The sequence below is a fragment of the Penicillium robsamsonii genome (genome assembly GCF_028829455.1).
Source record: "Penicillium robsamsonii strain IBT 29466 chromosome Unknown utg000001l_segment0_segment0, whole genome shotgun sequence".
Lineage (NCBI taxonomy): Eukaryota > Fungi > Ascomycota > Eurotiomycetes > Eurotiales > Aspergillaceae > Penicillium > Penicillium robsamsonii.
In genome coordinates, this window is record NW_026643219.1 from 5,603,142 (window position 1) to 5,622,157 (window position 19,016).

The window sequence follows — 19,016 nt, forward strand, 5'->3', positions numbered from 1 at the left end:
TGTATGAAGTCCATTCGGAGCCACATGTACATACAGGAGAGGGTCAGAAGTAAATCAGCCATGTTAACCTAGTTGATTACTACGATGTAGAGTGATGCTACCATCTAAAGACCCTTTGAACGAATATCATGTGTGAATATTTGGATAGAGTACATTTAAGAGACGTTAAAGAGACTATTCCCCCCCCACCCCGGATTAAAATGTGTCTTGTGCTGATTCCCAACTCACCGTGGCTCCGAGTCAAATTGTACAAGCATTTGAAAGGCCAATCAAGAGATGCAAGGCCTAGCCCAACTTGTCCATAGATTGGAACACAAATTGCAACGAGGCAAGAAAAAAAAGGTCGTTCGATGTCCAAGCGGGAACAGAATGTTGATTAGCGCTTGCGTTTGATCCCGCGATCGTTGTCTTCATGACCAGTCTCCTTGTCTTTACGTTTCGCCTTTTCCTCCAGTTCGTCCCAGTCCTCACCACTCTCCTCGTCGCCGCTGAAGTCTTCCTCGCTGGCATCGGCACTCGCGTCATCATCGAATTCACTATCTTCCTCGGAACTCTCATCTCCAGCTGCAAGCTCCGAATCGGACAACTCGAAAGCCGACTCCTCTTCCTCATCTGAACCATTTTCGGAATCTGACTCGGCGGATAGGAAAGACCACCCGCCATCGGCAAAGAAGCCGTATGGATCGCTGACAACTGTTTTCATGATAGTGGTCCAATTTAGGTTGAGCGGACCTTCGGTGAACGCAATATCAACAGAATCAAGCCAGTCCTTAACGCCCTCAAGTGCTTCAACAGGAATCGTGTTGATATGAACAGGAGTCCGGCGGAAATCCTTGAAAACGAAGACCATGTCGAAGTTTTTGAGTCCAAACTGCGCACGAATTAGTAAACTAGACTCACAAAATAGTAGCAAGTGAAAACATTACCTGAACTCTCTCCAAATGGGCAATCTCAATTTCGTTCAACGTGACGGTCGTGAAAGGAGGTTCAGTGAGCTGAACTAGGGCATCTGTGGTCGGTTGAATCAAGACATTGGACCGGTTTGGAACACCGGTAAACCCAATTTCTCTGAATGGGATATCGACATCGACACCCTCGTCCTTGCCAGCGTCCGCAATCTTCTCGGCAAAGGCCTTGAACTCACGGTCCAATGCAGCCCTTCGCCGCCTTTCCTCTTGTTCAGCCTCAAATTCTTCCTCGTCTCCGTAGCGGTGTTTGCGTCGACGGTTTCCAGTTTCATCAAATTGCATTTCGGTAGCCTCACGATAGAATTGGATATCCTTTGTCTTTCGTTTTCCAATCATGATGGGCGTCTTGAGATGCACATGGATCAGAACGATCAATTCGTGGGCACACGGTTGGAAGAACAGATGCTTCACGTTGCTGAAGAGCACATCAACATGCTCATTGCGGAAGGGCGAGAGGTACCGAAGACCATTCTGATGAATCTCGACTTCTCCCGGAACACGCTTTCCATCCAAAGGAGGTCGGAGGTAGACGTCAGGGAGTTTCACTGGACGTCGGTTTCTAATTTCAACCAGTTTATCTTGCTCAACAACATCTTCCAATTCCTTTTTCTCTTGCTCTCGTCTCAAGGCTGTCTTACGAAGTTCAGTGATATCTTGGGCAACTCGTGCAAGTCGGTCGTTATCCTTGGACCGGAGGGTGAGGTTGCGAACGAAATGAGCTGACAAATCCTCAAAGGGCTGGTCATCCTTTCGGCCCACACCTTGACCTGGAGACAGGAAGTTGATTCGTAGGTAGGCGTATTCTCCTTCGTCGCTTTTGCTGGCGTTCTTTATGGTGTTGATATGGAAGGGAACCGGTCGACCCATGATAGGCACAATCACGGTGGAAGTCTTGAGGTCAACGTAAACTGTAAGGTCTTTGACCTTAGCGGGGAGTTGGTTATCTCGCTTGTAAGACTCAAAGCGCTTGAATTTCTTCTGTGCCACCCCATTGTCGTCTCCAGTAGTACCGGTGAACCGCTCCAAGCCTTCCTTTGTCTTCTTCGCAGCCAGTTCTTTCTGATGCTCTCGGCGACGGGCTTCAGCTCCCTCATTGACCTGAGTTGGTCTTTCAGCACGAAGTTTGGTTCTTGTGACGTTTCTGCCAGCAGCCGCGCTAGACTTTGCCTCCTTTTTCTGCTTCACAGGCTTCTCGGGCTCTTCCTCATCTCCGAAATAGAATGAGATCGAATCCATGTCAATACCAGCGTCTTTGGTAAAAATGTGAGGTCCATTTTCCCCGACACGAACTGTATCGGTGATGACCATAGAATAGCCACCATTCTTGGCATTCTTCGAGTCTGGATCTTTCACATCGGTCAACCCGATCGTGATAGACAGTGTCATGCCATTTTTCAAGACGCGGTTGTTCTTGGCATTGAGGACCATATTGGCATCTCGGAGCTCGATTCCAATCCCTGCGCCAACGTTCTTGACAAAGTGTCCCTCCAGCTCAGGCTTCTTGGACCGAACGAGGCTTAGTGCCTTGTTGTAAACGTCCTTGGCGACCACACCATCGCGAACCTCTTTCATGGTTGCTTCATGGAGGCTCAGCAATAGGGCATAGTTTGCTTCTTGTGATTTGGTTGGGTCAACCAAATAAGTACGGCCAATGAGAGAGCTGTAAGTCTTGTATCTGATTCCAAAGCTGGACAGAATGATGCCGGGTTCAAGGTTTTTACTGTCGGGAGTCGCTGTGAGTTTGAGATCGTAGGCGCCTCCACTTTGAATTACAGGCCCGTAGGCCCAGTCGATTTGCTGAGAATCGAATTCCGAGGGTAACCGCGCCAGCTTATTGAAAAACTTCCCATCGTCAATCTTTGCATCAACTTTTGCAGCGAGGGCCTTGTGCGTCATCTTTTTTTCTTCATCGAGCAAACGTGACATCTCATCGACGAAGTATTCTGACATAAGGCCACTGCAAGCTCTGGAAGCATTGCGGATTGAGACCTACGAGGCAATATCAGCAAACACCACTTGTTAAATACGCTGTCATAGATAAACCAACCAATTCATCGGAATCCTTGATTGCAAAAGCCGCCGAGAGTGCAGGTGCTATATCGACTTCCTCCACTTCTTTCGATATTTCCGCAAATGCGCGTTTCCATTCATCTGCGAAGGGCCCCGAAGCTGTGTTCTTGGGCAAGGTGCCAACTTTGTTCTGCGGTTACGGTAGTTAGTGGAAGGTAAATCAAACCGGTGATTCAAATGGCATTTTAGCTTACCCCTGCGCCCTTGATAACGTCCAAGCATTTCTCAAACGCTTTGGTCTTTGATTCTGGATCTTTGCTAGTGACCAGAATCTCGACGGGAATCTTTCCTTCTTTCAGTGGCTCGAGGTGTTTCGCTTTGATTTGATTTAATCAGCTATGCAGAGCGCAAAATTCCGTTCGTTGACACTCACCTTTCTTGGCCGTAGTGACCACGTAAATCGCTTCAGTTGTGAGAACAAACAGTGTCGCTGGGAATTCATAGCCGAGAAGCCAGAACTAAGAACAGGTTCAATTAGTAACGACGTCATGAAGCTCATCGGCCTCTATGGGAGAAGGATAGGACGTTGAAAGATGATCCACATACATGCATCGCGTTGTTCTTCTGGAATGAGTTCTCCTCGTCGGTCTTGCCCATCAGAATGACCATGGAGCCGACATTGCCAAAGAGGGCATTGCCCGACCGCTTGTCCGCCTTCCATGACGCATAGAAACCAGACAGGCGATTGAAAAAGTTGCTCTTGTCAATTGAAATCTCTTCAGCCATAGTGGTGGCCTGATGCGAGCAAGGTATGCCGCAGTCAGAGACTAGGTTGATGGCAAGAGAGCTCGGTGCAGGAGCACAGGAGCTATTGCAGGTCTATCCGGTGTTAAATTTGTTGAGGATGAAGAAGAAAGTAGATGGGAAATGAAGGTAGCATCAACGCGACAGCTGCAATGATGAGAGACAAGGCACCGATAGAGCTGAGGTCGTGGCAAAAAAGACAAAGATAGAAAGGGACGGCTTAGGGGAAAGCGAACGCGAAAAGCGCGTTCTTACACTTTAGGTCACTATGGATTACCGTATCAAAGTATTACCACTTTCGTATTAGCGCGCTATTCTTCATCTCTCTCTCTTCTTATTGAATCCGAACGTGTCTGGTTAGTATCTCTTCTTATTCACTTCCTTTCTATTTTCAAATTTCAGGTCAACATGGCATATGTGATCCATCACTTGGTCGTTTGATTGGATAACAATCACACCCTATGATGCTGCCCTCTTTTTTCCACCTATATCGCCTGCCCTTTAAAATTCACTCTCGACATTGAACAAGTCTCTCTTTGAGACCCCACAAGCACCCTTTCCCTACGATGTACACTGGGGCTTTTTAGTTGTCTGTAAACAATGAAGTCTCCGATAGCTCCCATTCTTCTCGAGCCCCATCTCGGCGAACTTCCAGGAAGTTCACGAAGGGTTTCTCGCAACGATGCGGCTACCGGAGCATCTGCCGCAGGCGTTCGTGCTCTCAGTGCACAGATGGTGGCCTTCTATTTTAGGGCCCCGATCAAAGCTTTCTTTCGTATGCGTGTCGAGTATGTAGTATCTGTGGACCTAATGATCTTTGTATTGACAATATTTTACCTAGTTACATGGTACATCCTCCCCATCATCTACAATAGATGAGAAATACAATCAACCCATCACCAGACTCAGTTACTGATAATTTGAAACAGGCATTTGCAAGAGCTGTGAACCCCCGTGTCGCTGAAGGCAAATGGTCTCTGCATACAACAACCCCGGGATTATTGCTCCACGCCGTTCAGACATATGGCTGGCGGTTCATCCCGAATCAAGTGCTCCCACCCTTGATGGCAAATGCAGGGTGAGATCTTCCCAAGGATATAGCTCCAGATGATTTGAAAATGCTAATAATATATACCAGAGTTGGTGCTGTTCTCTACACGTCCTATCTCCAGGTTTTAGGGGCCCTACATGAACCTGTGTCCCAAGGGGTCAAGCGAGTCTGGCCTCCGGCTCCTCCTTCTGCAACATTCGCAGCTGGATTCACTGCCGGCACAATCCAGTCGATTGTAGCCGCACCTCTGGACGCGTTACAGGTTCGCTTCCAAACCAGTGACATGCTGGAGGGTCAGTACCGGAGTATGTGGCATTATGGTCACCATAAGCTCAAACAGATTGGTCTTCGAGGGGTCTTTGCAGGCTGGAGCCTGTCTTTTATGCGTGATTCACTCGGCTATGCTGTGTTCTTCTCCTCGTTCGAATACATCAAGTCACAGTCCTACTATTCCTTCGTCACTTGGTACTATGGCTCCCTGCAAGTTGATCATGTGGACAAGCTTTCATCGTCCGAGTCTAGCGATCGCGGGGTACCACTCATCAAGCCCCACTACGCTTTGGAGCCATGTTTCCTGATGATGGCTGGTGTTATGGCATCGATCGCCCAGCAAACTATTCAGCATCCTCTGAGTAGGATTCAAGACCTCCATTTGGGTCGATTGGAATATCTGGATCACCAGGCCAGTTTGATACCCTCGCGACAGAAGATGATCCAATTATACTACCACGCCTATCAAGAGACCTTTAAGAGGTGCAAGCGGAAGGCTGTGCGAGCTGGGGGTTGGCGCTCCTGGTTGTTCCGTGGGTTTATTGGGAGCTCTCTTCGCCAAGTACCTAGTACTAGTGCCGGCCTGATCATTTTTGAATTGGTGCGCCGACGGTACGCAAATCCCGCAGACGCTGTCCATATCCAGAGTGATGGATATGATATCCTTCTCACTTAAGAGTTTACACAGAGTTTCATATCCCCTCTCTGGTCCAATCTTTTTTTGTTTTCTCTTTGTTCCTTCTGGGGATGGCGTTAGGGCATAGAATATTGTTTCATATAGAGTACATACACAAGCGATACCCGACTTTCAATCAAGTACTTCAGCACCTAGATACCTGGCAAGAGAAATTTGAAATAAGTATAAAATATAGAGGGAGTCAGATATAAATGGTTATTTTAGGCTAGAGGTGATAGCTTTACATTTTGGAAATTTTATGAGATATATTCATATATAATAGTATATATAGTACTCCCGGCATACATATGTAGTAACTTATTTGTCGATCCTTAAGACGTATTAGTATACCGTATGCGTACAAATACTTGGCATTACATATCTCTCCTATTATCATTTGAACGTCCTTTCTCTTTCTTCTATTCGACTCAATTTACTACTTTACCTAGTTTCTTGGAAAACAGATCAAAATCTGAATTCCTATATTTGACTTTCTTTTGACTGTGTAATACTTGGCTCAGGACCATTTTTGCCCAAACGCATCCCCCCCAAATATTCCGCCTGACACCCCCATCTTGACATTCTGCGCGTGTGACTTTTACCGTAGCTAGTCGCCTGCGACCACATCGCCTGAGTGGCGCTAGTGCAGATTAATCCACTTTCAAGGTTATGCCCACCGCTGACTCCTTTGTGGAGAAGAACCTCTCTTATCGATATCATTAATTCCCCATCTCCGCATTCTTTCCGGGGCTGCGAGGTTCAGCCCAATACCGCCATCATTTCTCCGACTTCTTCCACACGCGCCTCTAACATACCTCTCCGGTCTATACTCTCTGGTTCCCACACTACACATTCGGGGTTATTGGAGTCCAACGAGAAGGATAGTCGACGGTCTTCCCACTCGTCTGCTCGCTCGGTCGGGTCTGACTTCTCAACCTGGTCAGACACGGGTGACCTCGCCGAGCAGTTCGCTGAGGCTGAAGATCCTCTGCAAATTCACCTTCGCGATTCCTCAGATCGACGGCTCTTGCGTCGAAAAGACCGAAGGAAGCAACCCAAACACGTACACTATTTTTCAAACTTGAGCAACGAGCGTTCTGAGGTCGATATTGAAAAGATCAGAATACCAAACCCTCCCCCGCGGCATATTTCGAGAGTTGAACGTGTTCTGGCCGCCATAATGACACCCAGAAATGATGCACACGCCCAGATGCACGGCTTAGTCGGAAAGCCATTACTGTGAGTGTCTCAAAGCCCAATACCGTAGTATTACTACTGACTCGGGGTTTCATGTAGTTATTTCACAAGTGTGTTTGTATCACTGGGTGTCTTTCTTTTTGGCTATGACCAGGGTGTAATGTCTGGCATCATAACGTTCGTGTCTAATCCCTCATAGACCCGCCATAGAGACTAGGAGCAGAATGTGGCTAACAGGTGCAGTGGCTGGTACTTCAAGGATTACTTCAACCAGCCTTCTCCGGCTACAATTGGTACTGTGGTTGCAGTTCTCGAAATCGGTGCATTCATATCCTCTCTCCTTGTGGGACGTGTCGGTGATGTGATCGGTCGTCGAAGAACTATACTCTATGGTTCTATTGTGTTTTTCATTGGCGGTGCTTTTCAAGCATTTGCCACAGGTATTCCCATGATGATGGTCGGTCGTGTCATTGCTGGACTAGGAGTTGGTGCCCTCTCTACCATTGTGCCAGTCTACCAGTCTGAAATCTCGGTTTGTAATCCCCTTTCTTCATCAGCCTTCGGGGATTTTTGTTTGCCTCCATCCCCTTTCCCTTGCTGACTAGGTATGCTGACGAATTTTCAGCCTCCCCACAACCGTGGGAAGCTCGCATGCATCGAATTCACCGGCAATATTGCTGGATATGCGACTAGTGTGTGGGTAGACTATTTCTGTAGCTTTATCGATAGCGACTACTCCTGGCGCCTCCCTCTCCTTTTCCAGTGTATCATGGGTGCCTTGCTGGGGGCTGGCAGTCTGATGATCTGCGAATCACCTAGGTGAGTCGAAATCTCCCCCCACCGTCTACCAGGCTAACTCCCATGGTTCTACTTAGGTGGCTTCTTGACAATGACCACGACGAAGAGGGCATGGTGGTTATCGCAAATCTTTATGGTGAGGGCGATCTTCTCAATGACAAGGCCCGCCAAGAATATCGTGAGATCAAGATGAACGTCCTCGTCCAGCGACAGGAGGGCGAGCGATCCTACTCCGACATGTTCCGCCGGTATCGCAAACGTGTTTTGATTGCCATGTCGGCCCAGGCCCTAGCGCAACTCAACGGGATTAACGTAATCTCATACTATGCACCTCTCGTGTTTGAACAGGTATGAATATCACACGCTGCTATGAATCCAGAGTTTTCCTCCCGTGGCGCCATGCCGTATGCAAACAGATCCAAAACGACTCGGGATTATGCTGACCAATCTTCATTGTAGGCCGGCTGGGCTGGACGGGATGCCATCCTTATGACCGGAATCAATGGCATTTCATATTTGCTATCTACTATACCACCGTGGTATCTCGTGGATCGCTGGGGTCGGCGACCGATCTTACTTTCGGGTGCTATTGCCATGCTCATTTCGCTTTCCCTTATCTCCTACTTTATTTACATTGAGATTCCCGCCACCCCAACCCTGACAGTCATCTTCGTTATGCTCTATAATGCAGCTTTCGGGGCATCTTGGGGCCCCATTCCATGGTTATACCCCCCGGAGATCTTGCCTCTGAGCATTCGCGCCAAAGGTGCAAGCTTGAGCACCGCTTCAAATTGGGCATTCAATTGGCTCGTGGGTGAAGTGACCCCTGTTCTTCAGCAAGTTATCAAGTGGCGGTTATATCTGGTTCATGCATTCTTTTGTGCATGCAGTTTTGTGCTTGGTAGGACCCCTCATCCATGGTCCTCCGCTAGGGACCATCATACTGACTATACCACCACAGTTTATTTTTTGTACCCCGAAACCAGTGGGGTTCGCCTCGAGGATATGAACATTCTTTTTGGCGATGCTTCCACCGCCATGCCAACACCCGCCACCCAAGGCGAACGCGGGTCGCTAATGGGTGCTGGTTCACCCGTCCCATCGCTTGATCTGCGTCGACAGTATGGTCAATTTGGGGCAGAGAGTTCCATCCCTGGCCTAGATATTGACCCGCCAACATCAAGCCACGAAGGAACTAGCAAACGCGGGCGCTCAGATTCTCACCAGGGCAGTGTTCGCGGTGAAGGAATTGGTGGCTGGATCTCAAGCATGGTTAGTCGAAACCGAGGAGCGGGTCCCGACGCTACCAGCAGTCAATATAGACGTTTGGAGCAAGGAGGAGACGAGCAATGACAGGATTACGGATAATTGTGGCCTCGGACTGAATAAAGGAAGAAAGACCAAAGAATTCGTTAGCATATATCTACTTTCCCCATTTACTGTCCTCTGCTCGTACTTACATTTACCCTACATATTCAAATCCCGGGTTTTCTATTGTATGGGGGGGTGGATGGCTTCGCTTTGATGGTATAGATGTATCACTGAGGATTCCTTAGTACATATTACATATGTCTGTTTATTCCTAGGTGATTCTTGGATATGTATAAATATCTAGAAGTAATAACTAGTAGTTATATAAATACCTACTAATAGATTTTGAAACCACCCATGAACGGAGTATATTTATAGGTATGTAGGTCAAAGGTACTACTTTGACGGAATTACAAGGGCCACGTTCTGAAAACGGCCCGCTAAAAGTGGACTTGTTTATCCTCCTTGAGGCCACGGATCTCACTTTCTCCTTTACTCTCTCAGCCCACTCTCTTGCTTCACTTCATTTCTTTTTCTTTTTCTTTTTCCTCTTCTTTGATCTACCGAGTTTATTTCCGGTCTGTCCGTTAAATTTGCTTCTACCACTCATTTGCCCAGTGGAATGGCTATGTTCTCTTAAGCTATCCGTTCTTCTATTATCGGTCTACCTCGGTATTCCTCAGTTTAAATCCCTACTTCTCCAATTTCTGTTGATTTCTATCGGAATACCACAAGGCGCACTATGGCGGGCCTAGACACTGCCGTGAGCACGGGCGCCAAACACGAGTCCGACCTCCGTCGAAGAAATGTCCCTGATACTAGCCAAGTTCATCTGGACTCAAACCGGATGAATGACGAAGATGTGAAGAAAGCTAGACCACAGGTGAGATAGCCTTCTTCGACATCATATACACTCTTCTAACCTCCCATTATCAGTCACCCTCGTTCCTCAATGTGCTAGCTAGCTGGGAGCCGATCATTGCTCCCATCATCTTGACTGCCCTCGCCCTTTTCACTCGCCTGTACCAGATCGGCCGTTCCAACATCGTGACCTGGGACGAGGCCCACTTCGGTAAATTTGGTTCTCACTATCTCAAACGCGAGTTCTACTTCGATGTCCACCCGCCTTTGGGGAAGATGCTAGTTGGCCTGTCCGGCTATCTTGCTGGCTATAATGGGTCCTTTGAATTCAAGTCTGGCGAGAAGTATCCAGAAGATGTGAACTATACCTTTATGCGAGCCTTCAATGCTGCCTTTGGTATAGTTTGCATTCCCCTTGCCTACTACACTGCGCGAGAGTTGAACTTCCGTCGGCCCACTGTATGGTTGATCAGTCTGATGGTACTGTGTGAAAACTCTTATGCGACAATTTCTCGGTTTATACTTCTTGACTCGATGCTGCTCTGCTTTACATTTACTACTACAATGTGCTGGGCAAGATTTCACCGTTTGCAGCATGCTAGCTTTTCGCTGGAATGGTATGCCTGGCTGTGTTTGACTGGCTTGAGCATTGGATGTGTCTGCAGTGTCAAATGGGTCGGTTTCTTCTGCACTGCTCTTGTCGGTCTTTATACTATTGATGATCTGTGGAATAAATTTGGCGACCTGAAGATGCCACGGGTAAGTATTTGCTTCCAGTCTCTGTCCCCCGAAGTCGATCACCGATTAGCTGGCTAATACGGATGTGTTCGAACAGGCCGTGCTCGCAAAACATTTGATTGCTCGTGTTGTGGGATTGATCTTTATCCCAATCTTGGTCTACATGTTTTCTTTCTATCTGCACTTCTTGGTGCTGGCGAACAGTGGTCCAGGCGATGCCCAGATGAGCTCACTTTTCCAGGCCAACCTACACGGTACCGAAGTTGGCAGAGACAGCCCTCTTGAGCTTGCAATTGGGTCACGTATCACACTCAAAAATATGGGCTATGGAGGAGGGCTTCTTCACTCCCACGTTCAAACCTTCCCGGAGGGATCTATGCAGCAGCAGGTCACTTGCTACCACCATAAAGATGCCAACAACGACTGGTTTATTTACCCCAACCGACAGGAGCCAGACTACGATGCTACTGCTGATCTGCGGTTCGTCGGTGATGGCGATGTCATTCGGCTGATTCACGGACAGACGGGTCGCAATCTGCACTCCCACGCTATTCCAGCACCAATTACTAAATCACATCACGAGGTGTCGGCCTACGGAAATATTACCATTGGGGACGAAAAGGACCACTGGAAAGTGGAGGTAGTCGATGATGTTGCATCCCGGGACCGATCTAGGATCCGGACACTCACAACGGCATTCCGCCTCCGCCATCCGGTCCTAGGCTGCTATCTCCGGGCAGGAAATGTAAATCTACCTCAATGGGGCTTCAAGCAGATTGAAACCACGTGTACCAAAGAAAACAAACCCGGCGATGTGTACACCCACTGGAATGTTGAGTCTCACACCAATGACCGTTGTAAGTTGACCATTTTTCTCAAGAACTTGCCATTGATGAGCCCGATCAGATTTATTGACTTATGCACAGTGCCCCCTGGTGACCCTGGCTCCTATAAATCGCCCTTCTTGAAGGACTTCATCCACCTGAATGTGGCTATGATGACCTCCAACAATGCTCTGGTTCCTGATCCTGACAAGCAAGACGACTTGGCTTCCAAGTTTTGGCAATGGCCGATTCTCAATGTCGGCCTGCGTATGTGTTCTTGGGATGACAACGTTGTCAAATACTATCTCCTAGGAAATCCTCTGGTCTATTGGGGAAGCACTGCCGCTCTCGGTGGATTTGGTCTTCTGTTCCTTTGGTACCTTCTGCGCTGGCAGAGGGGGTATAATGATCTCAGCAACGAGGAAATTGGTCACATCCACTACTCTGGCTTGTACCCGGTTATCGGATGGGTCTTGCATTACCTTCCCTTTATCATCATGGCCCGCGTGACTTATGTCCACCATTACTATCCGGCTCTCTACTATGCCATCCTGAACTTCGGCTTCTGCGTTGATTGGGTGACGCGGAAGATGAATCCCAGATTGTCTGCGGCGGTGTATGCCTTCCTCTACGTGATTATTATCGGATTGTTCATTCATTTCCGAGCTATCGTGTTTGGTATGGAGGGTTCTAACCAGCAATGGACTCACCTACGCTGGCTACCCGGATGGAAAATGGCGAATTTGAACTAATCATGGATCGCTTGATGACATGTTCCCGTCCTCTCTGCTTGTTAGCTCGTGTTGACCACCTCAAAACTGGGACCTTATATGCCTACATGGGTACTTGTATTAACACGGATAATTTCACTTTGCTTTCTGTATTTGTTGCAATGTTACTAGAGCTAGTAAACTTCTCATTCCGGCGGTTTCACACTTGGTATCTGGTAAGAATTTAGTTGAATATGAAGATATGTCGGGGCTATGTGTTGCTGGCTATATATTATTACGGACTGTGGGTTTAGCAACACCCCCCAGTCCAACCGTTGCCACCTTTGCGCATAGCATCATCCATTCCCAATGTGACAGTTCTGGGCACTCCCGTGTTTGCTCCTCCTGAGGCCCCGAACCCTTTCACGCCGCTCCGCCGATCATTGAGATCGTATTTGCCCGTTTCAATGTTACGATATATTCTCTCGGCAACTTCCAGGAATGCTCGCTCGACACCATCTCCAGATTTGGCGCTAGTTTCAACATAGCGAACCACGTTGTTCATGCGACACCACTCTTCGGCCTCCTCCTGGGTGACCTGCCTTTGATTTGATCCAGAACTGGCCCCCATCAGATCAGTCTTGTTACCGACCAAGATGACAACAATGCCATCCTCTGCGATATGCCGTAGATCCTGCAGCCACTGTGTGCAAGATACAAAGGTCGAGTGCCTGGATATATCAAAGACTAAGAGAGCGCCAGAGGCGCCCCGGAAATAAGAGCGGGTGATAGACTTGTATGTCTCTTGTCCAGCGGTATCCCACAGTGAGAGTTTCATGCGTTTCTGATTGGGAGAGCCTTGTGGCTTTCGTGGAGGAGTAGGAAGGCCGGAGGTAGTAGATGCTTCTGGAAATGTATCACCCGATGATCCGGGAGAAGGCTCATCAAGTTCTAGCTCTAGTGAAGCTGGAGGACCAACTGGCACAATTCGCGACCCGAACTCGACTCCGATGGTCACATCATGAGATGGGGAAAACCGGCCTTCACAAAGTCGGACGGTGAGCTATTGTTTGGTTAGCGGAGGCCCAAAGTCAAAAGGCCGATATCACTTACGCTGGACTTGCCAGTGCCAGAGTCACCAATGCAGACAAGCTTAGCAATGTAATCCCATGGCTGTGACATGGAGAGTAGTAGAAAAATCTAGAATTAGAGATGAGAAAGAAATAGGTTAGTTTACCTACGATGGTATGTTTGGAGACCTCACCTGTTATCAGCTGAGTCATCTATCAAGCCTGATGCGCCCGTATGACGCTTTCATCACCTGCGTGACCCTATAGCCCTTCACTTTATTCCCAGACAACTCTCTCTCTTTCTCTGTCCCCTAGATTTGACATATCTCAAAACAAATTCACAGTCTTCCCTCTCTCACTCCCCTCCCTATACTCTTTAATATCCGACCGTACTTGATTTCTTTAGTGATTTATCACTGGCCCTGTTTCTTCACCGTACTTCCTTTGTTGTGATAACAGGCCATGTTCTCTGAATGTAGGAGCTGGAAATTATTGAAAATTAGAAGACTATATGGCTAATATTCTCCCCTTAGATGCCTCACGATTCCTTGCTCAGTCACAGTCACGAGTAACCTCTCGACCAGATGAGGTTCAAAGAACGGGTCGTAGCCGCCCTAGTCAACAGCAAGGCAACCCTCGACAGCCCTCATCGCGTTCCTTCTTACGACCTAGCGATCCTTATCGGCCGGGTGCATCCCAAGCATCTCAATTTCCCTTTGCCTCCCGCAGCTCGGTTCAACAAGCTCCGCTTTTCTTCAGTGCCACTGATGAATTCCGAGAGGAAGATGACGAAACAGAACGTGAGCGAGAAATAGCTGATTTTTATGCACTCCAACGATCAAGGCGGCATTTTGGCGACAGCAACTTGAAGGAATCTTCAGAGCTTGAGGATTCTGAACCTACAGGTTTTGAGGAAAGCTCACCATACGACGATCGTTTTGGCAATAGGAAAGGCATCAAGAGCTCATGGCGGGGAGAAGAGGGTGCTTTTGGTGCTCGTCCTTTTCCTATCGAGTCTGTGGCAGAAGCCCCAGAACATGAACCGACATTTCGATCCAGCCCAACCGGTAGCAAACTTCGAGGTCATCTAGTTGATGTCGGCCTGGAAGATTCTTTGCAGGCCGATGTTGACGATAGCCAGGCGTTATCCAGTCCCAGTGTCCACGATCCACCTGTTCAGCGATTCCGAGAACGAGAACTACTGAAGGAGCCCGCTGGTCCCAACCAGCATGGACCTACTGTAGAACAGGCTGAACCTTTATCCCAAGATGCTCCACAGCCGCCTAGCTCGGCAAGTTCATTCCGAACATCGGTATCACCGCTAGCCTCAGAAAACACAGTACACGATGCCTTCTGGGGCCAGTTATTTTTGATATCTGTCGCGGGGTTGTTTGCTTCTGCATTTCTCGTTTATCTTCACACATCTACCCCATCTGGAGACAAATCAAGATGGGGCGATACAATATACATGACTGTCCATGGGTCCTTCTTCCTTCTCGGGATATATACCATTGTATCGGTTTTTGTGTCCCTTCTCTGGTTGGCCTTGCTACGGTCCTATGTGCGACTTCTGGTCCATGTGATCCTAGTCGCCGTTCCCATTATCTTATACTCTTTCTCCATATATCCTTTCATCTCAAGTTTCAAGGGACCATGGCATGGAACGAGTATCCAAGACAAGGCGATGAGATGGGGTTCTGCTGTCCCGTTTCTTATAGCTACCATGTGGATCTACAATGTTGTGCGCGGCCGCCAGTCTATAGGGAAGGCTATAGGAATTCTTGAATTTGCCTGTCGAATCTTGGCAGCCAATCCCGAGCTGCTTGCTCTTGGTCTGGGTGCCTTAGTCTGCGTTGTTTCCTGGACGTGGATCTGGATGTTGATGTTCACTCGCGTCTTCTTGGGCGGTCATCTTGTTAGCTCGGAATCGTTTCTTATTGATGTGGGTAGCTGGTGGCTCGGCATATATTTCGTTGTTGTTTATCTGTGGTCGATTGGCGTCATTGCAGGCATCCAGCGTGCTGTCACGGCTGCAACCGTGAGTCAGTGGTACTTCCACCGTTTGGCCACACCCGCACCCACCTCGAGGCAAATTGTTCAGGCAGCCATCATTCACGCAGCCACAACTCTCTTTGGCACGATCTCTTTGTCCAGACTACTGGGGCTACTGGTTCGACTTCCTCTTATCTTGCTACCAGGTCGCATCTCCTCGTTGCTCAGTCTGTTCGCCTATTCACTCGTCCCCACCCCAATTACTTTCTTGACCAATCCTCTTTCTCTCACATACGCAGCGATTCATTCGCAGCCTCTTGCCGCTTCCTCCCGGGGTTTGAGCCAAATGACTATCCTTGCCCCGTCGGCGGCTTCAACATCTTTACACCCCCGCTCCTATTCTCGGTCCCCCGGGTCTCTAATCTCATACCGGCTGTCTAAATTGATCCTCTACGCTGCCCGTTTCATGATGTCATTGGCCTTAGGGTTTGGTGGTTGGGTGACCACTGCTCGGAGCCTGACAACGTCGGCGTCCGGTGGCACTATTCGTGGCAGTCTTTATGCCTACGTCGTCGGCCTTATTGCTGGAACAATTGGCTGGACCACACTGGGTGCGATGGAAGGTGTGATCGCAGATATTGTAGACGCAGCGGTGATTTGCTGGGCAAGCGAAGTCGGCATTTACGGCAGAGAAGCCCGGTATTGCCGCGAGGCTGGTTGGCTCTTTGGTAACTCGCAACCTCGCTTCGGACATGAATATCAAGAGGTCTAGGTCGGTTTTCTTCTCCCTTTCTTTCTTCGTCTTTAAGCCCCTAACGCATGCGCTTTATTATGGTTATGACATTTGCACCATTTCTTTGTACGATTGAGCGGTTATAATATTTCCATATGCTTTAGCGAAATTCTTGACTTTCAAGTAGAATTCTTTTTCATGGAAGACCTGACAGGCAAATACATTCTGCATTCTACGTTTTGTACACGATGCTGAAGCATCTCTGTGTGAGAATAATGTGTTATTTTGCATCCCCGTGGTATATTCGAATTGCAAATAGCTACATGAAGATCCAGGGCTCGTGGTATCATGAGAAAATATAAAGAGAGAAAGACAATGACCTGTGCGAAAGAATAAAAAAAACAAGGCCTCCCCTAAGACCCCAAGTAAAGCATATTCCGAGCGACGGGAGTGAAAGGGGGATACGTATGAGACATGAATTAGAGACCAAGACGTCCATTCCACTCCACTCGTTCTTTCGAGCACCATTCTTTCAGCAGGGACCAGCCAAACCGAACCACTTCGATGGGGGGAGTAGTGCCACCAAGTGGTAGGAAATAACTTCCAGCATAGTCGCCAGCCTTGAGCGACGATCGACCTCGCTCCGAGTAATTTCGAGATCGCTGAGACCAGATCACAGGGAACTCACGGGCAAGGACATCTTCAGAGAGACCCCGGGTGCCCTCTAGCCATAGCCTCTGGGAATCCTTGTAGAATTCAGGAAGACGAGCCTTTAGTTCTGAAAATTCCTTCCTGCTTTTCCTGTTCTCATCCGACAGGGCTGCGTTTCCATCACTCCCAGGCGTGGGAACTGGGGTGTGCTCTCCAGGAATTGGGGTTATGGCGAGACGTTCAAGATCAAGACTGTGAATGGCAGTGAATGATACGGCCCCAAGGAGCAAGCAAAGACTGTTCAATACCGGATATGGTACACTGTTCTTCTTGACCACACGCCAGTATGGTACAATAGACAGCCATGTTGAGGAATCCCCGACCTGGCGTGATGAAGCCTTGGCCTGGTCGTTCGCTACAAAAGCCATAATAAAAGACAACAGCGCTTCGATTGCAGTCACAACGGCTAGCTTTTCGCCAGTGATCGAGGTCCCGGTTTTAGAGGTATGCCGCTCTGCGGCATGTTTCAATTCACGGCCGATGCTCGCAAATTTTTGCCATTCATCCCACCATACCTGCCGCTCATTGCGCGTACGGCCATCTGACTGTGCCGGAGAAGCTTTCATGATTGACCCAGGATCAACAGAATGACGTTTGTTGGCAGGATAAGAAGGAGTTTTGCCATCGGTCTCCCCGAGATCGTTTCGGCGAGAGGTAGGAGGTTTTAGGTCTTTAACCGGCGTGATGGAAGCTGCTTTGGTTTTGTCAAGGGCGATTGCATTAGAGGTCAAGTGTGGCTGAGGAATCGGTGTTCGAGGCTTTTCGGGAAAGGTTTTGGGCTCCTTTGAGCGACCACCTTGAGGGCCAAGGGCTTCGTCAGTTTCATGCTTCTTGCCTTTCGGATCCCCGAATGTGTGCCCACGAGACGAACCAGTATCTCCTCCCTTCTTCCTGGGATGTGAGATATCATCACGATCGGTATCCTGGCTGATCGGTGAATCTGACAGGTGCGCTTTCCTTTTACCAGAAAATTTAAGCAGAGCTTCGACACGCTTTCGGTTCGCTCTTCCATACCGCAGTTTGGTAAGAAGTTGCGTCTTTTGTGGTTCGGCACGGGAGTGGTCTCTGAAATGTTCATGGGTATTGGATTCCTTAGCAGGCAAACCCTTTCCTGCCCGACTATTACGAGGTGGCGAACGGTCCTCAAGGCGGGCCAACTCCTTTTCGATGTCTGGGGGGAGGGTAGGAGACAGCAAACGCGGAATTCTGGGGCCACCCGATGTCGGTGGGAGAGTGGGCGAAAGAAGTGCGGGCAGCCTGGGGGAGTGCGACTTGGCAGGGCTGGGCTCTCGGCGCGTCTCTTTCTCGGGAGATAGTCGCAGTTTCTTTGTAGAATGAGCTTCGGACTTCTTGCTCGCTGGGGGGTTAAGGAAATCGAGCTCAGACCCAGATGGCCGTTTCTGGCCCGCTCGTTCGGGAGAGAGACGCGCATGTGACTTCGGCGGCATTCGAGGCAACTTAGTCTTATCGTTATTCTTTAGGGGTTCCGTAGATGTCGTCTGTCGTCTTTCCTCGGACTTGGCGGAGCTTGATGCGCCTCGGCTACTCGCCCCGAGGCCAAGGCCAACAGGGGATGCGACAGCGCCACTGGTCTTCTGAGTCTTGTAGTCCTTGAGACTAATCTTCTTTTTGGCCACGGTTTCTCTTGAACTTTCTCCAGCGCTTGGAGCTGTTGATCGATCGGCCATCATGCGCCCCGTTTCGTCTGACCAGTCCCCGACCGCTAGAAGCAAGGAGTCTGTGTCGTGGTGTGTCAAGAAGGTCATATATTGTAGTTGCTGCTCCTCTAAGCTGAAGGGTCTGTCATGCCCTACAGCCCAATTGTTGGCGGACCGATTCCCCAGGTTAAAGGGTGTTTTGGTCGGAAATGTGAGTAAATATGGAACGGGCGGGAGGACGTCGTCGGAGAGGCGCTGCAATCGTTGGTCAAGCACTTCACGGTCTGACGTGGGGGAACTCGCAGCTCGGGGGGTTGTGGTGGTTTGGGAATGGCGTTTCTCGTTCACCGACATCGCAGTGCGCAGAGTTTCGCGATTTGTGCTTCCACAAGAGATGCTAGTATCATACGCGCTTCGCAATTTGGGCCGAGGTCTATCACCGAGTCCTGTTTCTCTAGTCGGTATGACGAGTTGCCTGGTGATAGTCAACGCATTGAGTCAAGTGAAGGATAGTGGATGTACAAGATCCGGCCTTGTTCAGGTGCCGAATAATCAGGGCATCCTATCACTGTCGCGTGGGGGGGGATGTTCCCATAACCCTAGGATTTTGAAGCCGCGCAATTGGAAAGAAAAA

At 48.9% G+C, this 19,016-nt stretch overlaps 6 protein-coding genes across 6 annotated transcripts; 3 read left to right on the top strand and 3 right to left on the bottom strand.

Moving 5' to 3' along the window:
• Positions 1-376: 376 nt before the first annotated feature.
• Positions 377-3,764, bottom strand: spt16 (chromatin-remodeling protein SPT16; the record flags this gene model as incomplete). Its single annotated transcript, XM_057226455.1, has 6 exons — positions 377-871; positions 927-2,957; positions 3,016-3,168; positions 3,233-3,354; positions 3,412-3,496; positions 3,585-3,764. 6 exons carry the CDS (start codon positions 3,762-3,764, stop codon positions 377-379), a joined length of 3,066 nt encoding a protein of 1,021 aa, XP_057090471.1.
• A 618-nt stretch (positions 3,765-4,382) lies between these two features.
• On the top strand, positions 4,383-9,127 carry N7447_002181 (putative MFS monosaccharide transporter; the record flags this gene model as incomplete). Its single annotated transcript, XM_057226456.1, has 10 exons — positions 4,383-4,577; positions 4,712-4,860; positions 4,921-5,737; positions 6,648-7,018; positions 7,076-7,153; positions 7,220-7,508; positions 7,602-7,795; positions 7,852-8,122; positions 8,234-8,675; positions 8,736-9,127. The coding sequence occupies 10 exons, from the start codon at positions 4,383-4,385 to the stop codon at positions 9,125-9,127; spliced, it is 3,198 nt and encodes a 1,065-aa protein (XP_057090472.1).
• Positions 9,128-9,827: 700 nt separating this feature from the next.
• Positions 9,828-12,260, top strand: pmt2 (uncharacterized protein; the record flags this gene model as incomplete). The annotated part of the gene is made up of 4 exons (XM_057226457.1): positions 9,828-9,968; positions 10,022-10,705; positions 10,755-11,541; positions 11,611-12,260. The coding sequence occupies 4 exons, from the start codon at positions 9,828-9,830 to the stop codon at positions 12,258-12,260; spliced, it is 2,262 nt and encodes a 753-aa protein (XP_057090473.1).
• Positions 12,261-12,528: 268 nt separating this feature from the next.
• On the bottom strand, positions 12,529-13,423 carry N7447_002183 (Rab family GTPase; the record flags this gene model as incomplete). The annotated part of the gene is made up of 2 exons (XM_057226458.1): positions 13,332-13,423; positions 12,529-13,281 (listed from the first exon to the last, which is right to left on the bottom strand). The coding sequence occupies exons 1-2, from the start codon at positions 13,398-13,400 to the stop codon at positions 12,529-12,531; spliced, it is 822 nt and encodes a 273-aa protein (XP_057090474.1). The 5' UTR covers positions 13,401-13,423.
• Positions 13,424-13,750: 327 nt separating this feature from the next.
• N7447_002184 (uncharacterized protein) lies at positions 13,751-16,052 on the top strand (the record flags this gene model as incomplete). Its single annotated transcript, XM_057226459.1, has 2 exons — positions 13,751-13,763; positions 13,822-16,052. The coding sequence occupies 2 exons, from the start codon at positions 13,751-13,753 to the stop codon at positions 16,050-16,052; spliced, it is 2,244 nt and encodes a 747-aa protein (XP_057090475.1).
• Positions 16,053-16,492: 440 nt separating this feature from the next.
• Positions 16,493-18,736, bottom strand: N7447_002185 (uncharacterized protein; the record flags this gene model as incomplete). The annotated part of the gene is made up of 1 exon (XM_057226460.1): positions 16,493-18,736. The coding sequence occupies one exon, from the start codon at positions 18,734-18,736 to the stop codon at positions 16,493-16,495; it is 2,244 nt and encodes a 747-aa protein (XP_057090476.1).
• Between the last annotated feature and the right edge of the window lie 280 nt (positions 18,737-19,016).